Source organism: Poecilia formosa, unplaced genomic scaffold (assembly GCF_000485575.1).
Source record: "Poecilia formosa unplaced genomic scaffold, Poecilia_formosa-5.1.2 Scaffold258, whole genome shotgun sequence".
NCBI classification, from domain to species: Eukaryota; Metazoa; Chordata; class Actinopteri; order Cyprinodontiformes; family Poeciliidae; genus Poecilia; species Poecilia formosa.
Genome location: NW_006800197.1, coordinates 400,367 through 412,105, shown reverse-complemented (window position 1 = coordinate 412,105; position 11,739 = coordinate 400,367). Strand labels below are relative to the sequence as shown.

At 38.1% G+C, this 11,739-nt stretch overlaps 1 protein-coding gene and 2 non-coding genes across 4 annotated transcripts in view; 2 read left to right on the top strand and 1 right to left on the bottom strand.

Annotated features, from left to right (window-relative positions):
- Positions 1 to 11,739, bottom strand: part of LOC103150630 (solute carrier family 23 member 2) — a 53,652-nt gene that overhangs the window by 14,226 nt on the left and 27,687 nt on the right. For both annotated transcript variants that reach the window (XM_016680836.1, XM_016680837.1), the window contains exons 6-7: positions 11,170 to 11,287; positions 9,559 to 9,715 (exon numbers count right to left, since the gene is read on the bottom strand). In XM_016680836.1, coding sequence (XP_016536322.1) covers positions 9,559 to 9,715; positions 11,170 to 11,287 — 275 coding nt within the window. The remainder of the gene's footprint in view (positions 1 to 9,558; positions 9,716 to 11,169; positions 11,288 to 11,739) is intronic.
- Positions 3,505 to 3,587, top strand: trnal-uag (transfer RNA leucine (anticodon UAG)). The gene has a single exon. It is a non-coding gene; the product is annotated as a tRNA-Leu (tRNA).
- trnal-cag (transfer RNA leucine (anticodon CAG)) lies at positions 3,916 to 3,998 on the top strand. Its single transcript has one exon. It is a non-coding gene; the product is annotated as a tRNA-Leu (tRNA).

Below are 11,739 nucleotides of genomic sequence, written 5' to 3'. Positions count from 1 at the left end.
CAGGCTATCACAGTAAGTTTGTAAAGAATCATCTTTAGGTTTTTTTACACCAAAACTATTGTTCCAACTATAATGAGTAATTGAAGTAACTCTTGACGCTCTGTATGAATGTTTTGTTTTGTTTTACTTTATTTTATTCATACAAGTCTATAACCCACCTTGTGCTTGCCAAAAGAAAAAGTCTTTGCAAAACTTCAGCAGGGATCATTTCTGCTTTAGGAAAGTGTTTTTCTTTCCTAGCATTAAGTATTTTAGAAAACAACACACCACAACATAGAAATTTGAACCTGTATGCTATTGGTGTACATCTCCATTCCTCAAGGGCTGGCTTTCTGCCAGTTCTAGTTGTGACTCTGTTCCAACGTAGCTCATTCAAATGGTTCAACTACCTGCTCAGCATGTCAAAGTTCTGCAGAAGCCTACTGATTACAATGATTTAATTCAGGTATGTTGAACCGGAGATGCAACTAAGACATACAAAACCTTGGAGGACTGACTTTGGACACCGTTGCTCTATGCACTTAAATGTAAAACATCCAACAGATGTTCACAATTTCTTCAAGTGGAGGATTTGACATGATATAGTCTTTAGATGCACTTGCAGTATGTTAATTCCTCAGATGGATAACAAAGATACTCTGGCTTGTGGGATCCATGGCTTGAAAGCAGATGGTGATTTCTTTGTATTTTTCTGAACTGTGATGCAGTTTGACTTGGTACTGCATCACTTGTAAAGTAGCCTGAAATTCTAATCTATAACATTTTGGAATGTCAAGGTACAAATATAGGATGTTTGCAGGTATCACTTTTATGTTAGACTTGCAGGAATACCAGAAACATGATACAAAGGTTCCGGCTTGGGACTTTTGCAAATGAATTAAAAATGAAATTAATTGCATTAATGGCCAAAAAACCCATTAACATAGTTGACTGTGGGGATATCCCTAATCATAGGTCAACACACAGTGGTAATCATGTCTTTGACAATACAGACTGTTATTGTTGGCAACTAAAATTAGCATAACTTAATACAAAATGATACATGGAGAGTTGTTCTGATGTTCTGCTATGTGAATGCGCTCCTGTTCATGGAAATGCCAGGATTAGTCTCTCTTTGTGAGTCAGGTGAAATAAATTACTGGCTCCAGAAAAGAAAAAAAAAAAAATCAAGTAAAGCAGTTGTCAGGACTTGGATGCATGCAGTATTGAGTCAACATATTTTCAACCCGGATAAAAGCACAGTTATCAAATGATTACTGTTTCTAAATTAATCCAGCTCATGTTGAAAATTTTCAATCACAAATTCCAAGTAACTTACTAAAAGTGAATATTGACAGCAATTTGACGAAAACTAATTTAAGTCAACGTACTATTTTCAATTAAACACAAATTTGCATTTGCAGTGCAGGGGTTTGTAGTCATAATGCACACCTTAATAATATTGTGACTTACTTACATGTACCGTGCAGCCATAGCTACAATTAAATAGTTTAAATGAAAAAATCTCCATGTGTTAGAAAGGATCAGTCAAGGCCCAGAACTAAATTGAATTGGGAATCTGTGGCAACGAAACTGCTTTTCCCCAGATGTTCTACATTTTGTTCAGTGACATTTTTGACAATTCTTCTTTGTAAAATATCTCATGTTCTGATGCTATATTGTCTGATGCTAGACCAGGTAATTGAGTGAGCATGCATTCAACTGCTATAGTACACTGACAACTCTGTTTTCCAACATATGCAGATCACTAGGCAAATTTGGGTCCCTTTGGGTGCTTCCTCAAAGGCACATTGACAGTTAGCATGGGAAACAGACTTCTTGGTATTTGTCAAACGACTACTCTTCCCACTAAGTCACTGCTTCCCCAAAAATTGGTAGAAGTATTTAGATACCTACATAGGCTTCTGTACTTGCAAGGAAAGGTTGTTCTACAAAGTATTGACTCAAGGAGGTTAAATGAGAGACACACTTTTCAGCTTTCCTTTTGGGAAACTCCATGCTTTCTTGTCATTTCACTTTACAAATATCTACCACTTTATGTTGGCATATCATGTAAAAACCCCATCACATATCCTAAAACTATGATTATAGGATATGAAAACGTGAACACTTGCTCAGTAAATATATTCTACTCAACAGGAGGTGTGTTGCAGATGCCATGAAATCATAAATTGTGCCTTGTCCTTTGTTCCTGTTCCAATAGTGAATTTAACTTTAGGTGAGATGTGCATTGCATTCATTGACTTGACACGGCATATTGTGAAGGACATGGTTTAAAGGGGTGGGGGGAGAACAAGAAACATATACTGAAATCTCATAGCCATGGTTATACGAAATCATTTACAAGACGATGCCCTCGATTTGCACTCAGTTTTGATGCTCGTCAAAGACTGGACGAATGGCAGACTGGCAGAGAAGTTGTAGTATATGTAGGCGCTGCGTTAAGGTCACAGTCTCCCATGGAGGCGTGGGTTTGAATCCCACTTCTGACAAAAAACCTTTTCTCACTTGCCTGGACTCCACTCTCAGTTGTCGTTTTAACTCGACTCCTGGACATTTTGTGTAAGTAAGTAAGGTGTTGAAATGGAGGACCAATTGACTGACTCTGCTTTTGGTATTAACACATGTAAAGACTGAAATGAACCCAATAGTTAGAGAGAAAATGACACTTTGCAGAGCTCTCAATCAACCAAGCGGTTTTCAAGTGTAAGTGGATTCTCAGAGCAAGGACAACATTGACAGCTCTGCATGATGTCAGGTGGCCGAGCGGTCTAAGGCGTTGCATTAAGGTTGCAGTCTCCCATGGAGGCGTGGGTTCAAATCCCAATTCTGCCACATTTCCTTACATTTAAGAAAGTGCATCATGTTAGTGCTGGAAAAAGGTGCAGTTTGAGGCAGAGCAATAGAGTCTATGGTCAGGTTTGACAATCATATTTGTGGGAGATGTTCAGTGGTTCTCCAGAACAAAATCATTCAATGCACACTATACTAACAATTTTTAAGGCAGCCATGGGTGCAATGCAAGTACACAACCAATAATTGGGCTGAAAAACTGCAAAATTTTGCTTCTCGCTATGAGCAAATAGTCCTTGAATTGTGAAGTGTTGTTCGCCCTTCGATCATACCACATGCAAAGGCATCTGACACACTGCTCATGGAAGTCAGGATGGCCGAGCGGTCTAAGGTGCTGTGTTAAGGTCGGAGTCTCCCCTGGAGGCGTGGGGTGAAATCCCACTTTGGACAAAAAACCTTTTCTCTCTTGCCTGGACTCCACTCTCAGAGTCATCATTTTAACTCGACTCCTGGACATTTTGTGTAAGCAAGTAAGGTGTTGAAATTGAAGACCAACTTACTGACTCTGCTTTTGGTATTAACACATGTAAAGACTGAAATGATCCCAATAGTTAGAGAGAAAAGCACACTTTGCAGAGCTCTCAATCAACACAGGTTTTCAAGCGTATGTGGAATCTCAGAGCAAAGACAACATTGACAGATCTGCATGATGTCAGGATGGCCGAGCGGTCTAAGGCGCTGTGTTTAGGTTGCAGTCTCCCATGGAGGTGTGGGTTCAAATCCCACTTCTGACACATTTCCATACTTATAAGAAAGTGCATCATGTTAGTGCTGGAAAAAGGTGCAGTTTGAGGCAGAGCAATAGAGTCTATTGTCAGGTTTGACAATCACATTTGTGGGAGATGTTCAGTGGTTCTCCAGAATAAAATAACTCAACACACACTATGCTAACAATTTTTAAGGCAGCCATGGGTGCAATGCAAGTACACAATCCAAAATTTGGCAGAAAAAATGCTAAATTATGCTTCTCGCTATGAGCAAATAGTCCATAGTCCTTCTTGAATTGTTGTTCGTCCTTCGAGCATACCGCATGCGAAGGCATCTGACACACTACTCATGGAAGTCAGGATGGCCGAGCGGTCTAAGGCGCTGCGTTCAGGTCGCAGTCTCCCATGGAGGCGTGGTTTCGAATACCACTTCTGACACATTTCCTTACTTTTAAGAAAGTGCATCATGTTTGTACTGGAAAAAGGTGCAGTTTGAGGCAGAGCAATAGAGTCTATTGTCAGGTTTGCCACTAACATTTGTGGGAGATGTTCAGTGGTTCTCCAGAATAAAATCACTCAACACACACTATGCTAACAATTTATAAGGCAGCCATGGGTGCAATGCAATCCAAAATTTGGCAGAAAAAGTGCTAAATTATGCTTCTCGCTATGAGCAAATAGTCCATAGTCCTTCTTGAATTGTCAAGTGTTGTTCGTCCTTCGAGCATACCGCATGCGAAGGCATCTGACACACTGCTCATGGAAGTCAGGATGGCCGAGCAGTCTAAGGTGCCACATTAAGGTTGCAGTCTCCCATGGAGGCGTGGGTTCAAATCCCACTTCTGACACATTTAAGAAAGTGCATCATGTTAGTGCTGGAAAAAGGTGCAGTTTGAGGCAGAGCAGTAGAGTCTATGATCAGGTTTGCCACTAACATTTGTGGGAGATGTTCAGTGGTTCTCCAGAATAAAAATATTCAACGCCCACTATGCTAACAATTTATAAGGTGGCCATGGGTGCAATGCAATTACATAACCCATAATTTGGCAAAAAAACTGCATGATTTTGCCCGTCTCAGCAGTTTGGCATAGTCCTTATTGAATTGTCAAGGGTTCTTCAGCCTTTGAGCATACCACATGACATCAGAATGGCTGAGCAGTCTNAGCATACCACATGACATCAGAATGGCTGAGCAGTCTAAGGTCGCAGTCTACCCTGGAGTCATGGGTTTGAATGTCACTTCTTGCAGTATTGCTTGAGTAGTAGTAATAGAAAGTGATTCTTTGTAATTTGGTATCATGTTTGTGCCTCTTAATTTATTCAAGTTTTGGAGGTTTCTCCATCTTTTCCCCAGTATTAGTATTTATGTAAATATTTTCACATTATAGATTTAGAATTTTTCACACGTTATATTTATAATTTCACTTTTTGTGGTGGCTATTACATTAGGTTGTTTACTATTATTGGTGCACACATTTGGTAAACACCTCATGTTTATTTGGATCGTTATCTATTTTGTTTTGCTGAGTTTAAAGGACTGGCTTTGGGAGAGGACTGATTGTAAGGCAAACCAGGAAGTCGAACAATCCATCAGGCTGCTGGAAGCAGGGGACTTGATGATTAAGAGTCTGCCTCTCCCTACTAATACCACAACTGCTACAATATTTTTGGTGTCAGGTTGCTTTAACAGTACTGTTAAAGTCAAAATGTTTTAGTTTAAATTTGTTATTTATGTTTATGCATCGTTTGTCTTTGTCTCATCTCCCACCCATCCTCCTTTGTGTAGTCTAGCCTTTGTGCATGAATTCCCCTGTGTGTTCATTGTGTGAAGTCAGATTTGGTTTGTTAACCTGAGTTAGGTTTGCCTTATTTGATGATTTCTTGTAGGGCCATTTTGATATATTTTTGAGATTTGTTGGTGAAAGTCTTTTGTGAAGATTTTTTGGAAAAATAAATAGAAAATATTTTTTCATATATGCCTTTGTCCTTGTGCCTTACTGGTTGGACTGTAACACAAGGCAAGAGAGTTTGTGGTCAAGTCTGCCAACAACATTTGTGAGGTACGTGCAGCAATTGTGTTAATGAGCTTACACTTAAGTCTAGCAGGGCCTTTTGATGTTTGCAGTGACACTCATCAATGAGAATCTTCAGGTTCTGGATCAGATGAGCTTAAATAAACCCAGATACCTCATTTTGTCTTCTAGACATTCATTGCTTACCCAAGCATAATGATAAAGGCTCAGATCAGTGGATTATTTTGCTGAACATGTAATTACATTCTGCCACTTTATTTTCTTTATTTCATTTAGGTAATACTGTAAAAAAAATGTAATCCAATAGCCACACATACATTTTATTTTTTTAAATCCAAATCAAAAGTAATATTCAAATCACAAGTTAATAATATGTAGTTCTGTTATTTCACACAGAAAGCTGAACACCGCTGCACCGTTTCTCTCTTGTTTATTACTGTCCGTATTTCAGAAAAACAAGTTAACAGTAGGGCTGGGCGATGTATCGAGTATACTCAATGTATCACGATATTTTTAATTTACACTAGTTAAAATGGCTATATCGCAACCATCGAGTATAAATTGTCATTCAAATAATAAACTTTCGTCGTCAAATTCACTGTGAGTATGGTTTATCCGACACCCTATGAATGTATCACTAGTCCCTTCCCCCTCCCATTATGAAAATTTTCTACCAATCACGCTGCTCGGAGAAAGCAAACAAGATGGTGACAATGAGAGTTTGAGGCAAGCGGGTGAATGAGACGGTAACTGAAGAGGAGTCAGATGAACTTGTCGAGTTCCGAAGAGAAACAGCGCTGGAACAATACTTTGGCAGTAGTTCAGATTTTATATGGAGGATGTCAAACAAAATGAGGTAATTTGCGAAACATGTTGTAAAACTATTGCCACAAAAGGCTGTACCATAAATTTATTTCACCAACTAATAAGACTATTGTTTAACATGCCGTTCCATTAAAGTGAAACCTGTAGACGTAAGTATGATTCATTTAGTGCTATGCAATGGGAAAAATAACTCAAAACCATTCTTTTTTTCTCGCTCCCCATGTTGGCTTTACATGTAGACACGTTGCCATAGCAACTGAAGACAACGCAACTTTATGTGTTAGGATTCAGCACTAAAAACACTCAAATATTGCCCTCACACAGAACATAACATTCAATTTGTTACAGTTTTGGGTTTTTAGGCTTGATGTGTATTTTGCTAATTTTATTAATGAGTGATTGCTGTGGTAGATTAGCTATCTATCAGTCAATAGCAGCGGTGGCTGATTAGCTAATTTAAACACCTGCTTTACTGATGATCTGTCAGTTTGTGTGTAGGTCGCCTTTTTATTTTTAAGCTGAACCAAAACACACCTTATTCCACACCAAATCTATGTTAAGTTTGTCAAAGTCAAGCATAACTGATCTACCTCCCTTTCCCTCACTATTTTTTTCTTAGTTAAAACTTATTTCTCACCTTGTTATCTAGTCATAGTGTAGACAGTTCATAGCAAAACACTGCAACCCTTTTTATATGACCTTACATTTACGTCTAGCAGGGAAATGGAGGCAGGAACTTGTGAGTGTGACATCATGCTGCAAGGGGTCTATAGCTTAAAATAACATTGGAGCTCATTTAAGAATATTGTGATATATATCATGTATCGTGATATAGCAAAAAATTTATCAGGATATTAGATTTTCCTCATATCCCTCAGCCCTAGCTATCAGTCATGCTTCTGTCATTCTGCTGCAAAAATTACTGAATATATTCCTGCTGCTGCTTTTGATTAAACTCATAATTAAACTAATCTGTACTGAACAGCACTGTAATAGCAGTGGCTAAGAGCCTTAGCAGTGGCAGCCTTATTTAATTCAAGAATGACGTCAGTATCACATTCAATTCCAATAGTGCATCAAATTATCGTTTTTTATTACTGTGTTCTACTTGATTGGGAGCTATATTCAATTTTGAAGTATGGGTTAGTGACCCAGACCTCCAACCTTTAAAGATGGAATTCCAACTTTGGTGGACAATCCAGTTGATCTGCAACTCCAAAATTCTGACAAATGCAACACTGACCTGAAACGTTGGGGTACCTTTTCACATGACCCCAGCGAACCTAAAGTTTGAGCTCTACTAAAAAGTTATACATTCTGTAAATGGGCATGTGTCTAAACCCTTGCTGAACTACTCAACACTCTGCTCAAGTTGCATTGTAAGTAATGCAACTTCTCCCATAGGTATTGTGAAAGTGGTTGTCTAATGCATATGCACACACTTACATGGTGAATACATGCATGTAAGTGGTGAAAAAAATATAAAGATTTGCAATTCAAAGGCGACTGTCAAAAAAAGTCCCAGTTTTCAGCTGACATGTCATTCTTTCTTATAGTACTGAAGTTACACTTATGTAAAACATATTGCAGTGGTTTAAACTTGGACATGTTTGACTAATATATACAGGATTTGAAACAGGTGTTAAATCTCTTTAATCTGACTGTACTGAAATACAGGCCAGGCTCACTGAAGAATTTTAGAGTGAAAGTAATGTACAGCTCTTGAATTCTAGGGCTTTCAGTACAGCAAGTTTTGAGGAATCATCTGAATTCTTGCTGCCGTTACATAATTTAAAACCCTTTTACGCCTGAATTTCAAATGTCTGCCTACATATTTCTTCCTTATTTTAATTGTAAGTAGTTATTTAAATGTCCTGTGAGATGATATATTTACCCATTTATCCATAACAACTGGAACTTTCAATACCCAGCAAGTTATTTTCGCAATTTACTGTCTATTAAACGAGTGTCCCCCGGATTAATTTCACTCTCTGCAGCTGCAGCTGTGAAATTACTGTAATAACCCGATATTGGCTGGAAAGTGCAATGTCTCCCCTTTCAGAAACCGTTGGAATTTGTCAGATAGCGCCAACTGTGGCAGAATTACAGTACTGCAAATTTGGATGTGTCCAGAAAGTGTGACCACTTCTATCCAAGCAGAGACTTTGACAGTTTGAAGGTGTGCAGCATCCATGCATGTTGACACAAAAACAAATCATCATCAATATACTTATAAAAGCAATTGTTGCTCCGTATTTATCATGGAAGAGTTAAAAAGAGCTATTTCATGGCGAAGAAATAGTTGAGTCAAAAATCGAAGCTTTCAATTTACCGGTCGATCTACATTCTCATCCTCATATATGGTCACAAGCTTTGGGTCATGAACAAAAGAATGAGATTGCAGATACAAGTACCTGAAATGAGTTTCCTCCGCAGTGTATCTGGACTCTCACTTAGAGATAAGTGGAAAATAATGGATGGACTGATAGCCATTTACAATCAACCTGAAGTCCCCTATTCTACAATGAAAAGTTGCCAACAACCTTGAGAAAACCATGAGATTCATTCTTCCCAGGAATTAATGTGCTACCAAATGTTGCCGATCCTCTCAGTAGTGGACATCTCAGCATGTTCATTCCAATGTCTGACCTTGCATTGCTCGAAGCAATTGCTACAAAAAAAAACAAAAAAAAAAACAAGAACTGCAAGAAGTTATCTATGGGTTGCAAGCCCAACCCAGCAACTCTGCCTCTAGCCTTGGCCCCTCTGCAAAATCAGACCTGATGACATGTTCTATTTGTTTTCTTATGTTAACAGTTGCATGTCCAAGAAGGAGTTGGTAACACACTCGTGTGCTCTGTTCAGTGTTGATTGAAATATAGAAAATATGCTTTGATCATGTGTCCAGAAAGCGTGATGCATTTATACCTGTTTTTGCATACACTGCTTTCCTGATTTAAGTGTCTGTACATGAGGCCCTGATTGCTTCATAATGTTCTGATGCCTGAAATTACAGAACTACAATAGTCTGTGTTCCCTCTTAATCATAAACTAGTTGTGCATTTTGGCCAACATCGATAATTGCATTTTGTATTTGCATGTTTAAAGATTAAATTTTGGTATAAAGTAGGATTTCTTACCTGGATAAGGCATGTGGAACCATGGCGAGTTTTTCAGGGCATTCAGGTTGATGTCGGTTCTTGCCGAGAAGCCATACTGATTCGACTTTGAAGGCAGGACGTCAGAGACGGTCAGTAAAAAGCAGATCAGCCAGGCACCACACATTCCAAACAAAGCCTGGAATTTAAGATCAGAGTCAAGAGCATCTTGGTATTATTTAACTTAGGTTATTTTGTGTGACTATATAAAGCTACTAAAGTAAAAAAGCAGAAAGGTTGATACATAAAGTAGAAATTCAAGTGGTCAACATTTCCCGTAGATTCACTAATTTATAATACAAGCTAATAAATAACTGTTTGCAATCATGTTGTCCAATAAGGAGGGGGAAAGAATCAGGTATATGTTTCCTTGAAAAAAATGCCTTTCATGAGCTTGAATGTTTTACACAGAGGAGTCCACAAATGGTTTTGATTCTGAGTTCAGTCTCATATGAAAAACATCTTTACAATTAAACCAAGTGTGCATGTACTCTTAAAAATGCTAAACAATTAGCGTGTAATTCTGTTGACATTTTGGATTAGGTTGGAGCTACAACAGCTTTTTATCATATACAAGTACATGCTTATTTATACAACATAACAAAAACAACCACAATAGAGCTGGAGGTTAAAAGGAAAACAAAGGACGCTCATCTCATGATACGTGACTAACTGCCACCTTTTCTTTTCTTTAAAGAGAATCCTGCAGAGCATAATGTCATGCATCAGATCACTTAATGGAGAACATAACTCCACAATTTTATGAAAGTTGTTTACATTCTGAAAAACATGTGGTCTCATTTGATGTTATACCTGGCTTCATTTCCTCAACCATTAAGTGGAACATGTTGTGTATTCCCTTGACCTAACTCAGACATGAGTCCAAATGAATAATTCTACAGACATGTTTTAGACTCACAGTTGGGGTTTTTGTCCTGCAGAATCTTGATAATTGCTGCAAGTCTTTGCCAACTCTAAAAGTTGGCTAAGACATATGGCAACTAGATAAACTGAAAAACAGATTGAATTCAAAACTATCAACACTGAAATGTAACTGACTGAAGACTTTTTTTTTCTGAAGACGTTTTTGTCTCTAAATCTTTTTAAATAAACTTTTATTTGTACATTTGCTTTTTTAATTTCTATTCTATTTTTGATCAAACATGTATGTGTACACTCAGTATTATTAACTAAGATTCTTAAATCCTAATTTTGTTTGAATTTCTTATGGATTTTCTCTAATCCTTACACACTTCTCTTAGAATGCTCTGAGAGATTTAGAATATATTTTAACTTGACAATGCCAGGGCCTACTGCAACTACTCAGCAATCAGGACTGAATGCAGCTTACAGTTAACATTAAACTGATTTGTTCAGCATCACCTACAGCTAATACATGGGGTGTATTTATTTTAGCCTAAAGCAATGTTTGCCTTGTGGTGATTAGCAAAATTGCACAATAAATTCCAACTTGAGCACAGTTGTTAAAATGAATTTCATCCTCTCTTACCTGACATTTTTCCAACATATATATATATAAAAAACTTTACTGTGAGAAAAGACAAATACAGAAGATAATCTGAGGCGACTCACAGAAAAGAGCCTGAACAGTGGATATTGGAAAACCTTCCACTTCTTATCCTTGTATGCAACCATTGGAACATGAACTTTGCTGAGGTACTGGGAGAACAGGAGGATGAGACAGACTGTGCTGCAGAACAGAAGACAGGACAAAATGTTCATGTAGACACTGCTCATATATTAATACTCACAATCACATGTCAGAGTTCAAATTTTACTTCAATATGGTAAGCTGATTTTATATATGAAATAGAAAATTAAGGTGACATCGTAGAGAAGTAATATACCCGGTCATGATGCAGCAGAACCCTCTAAATTCCCCTTCATAGACATGTCTCACTAAAACCAGGAAGTTAGAGTACATCGCCCCAGTTCTAAAGTCCTTCCACTGGTTCCCTGTAGCTCAGAGAGTAAACTTTAAAATACATGAGTTTGTTTATAAATCACTGCATGACTTAGCATCACAACACATTAACACAGAGGTTCCCAAACTGTGGGGTGCGCCCCCTAGGGGGGGGCGCCGTGTCATTGCAGGGGGGGCGCGGGAAGCCGTCTGGATGAAAAAAAAAAACAAAACAAAAC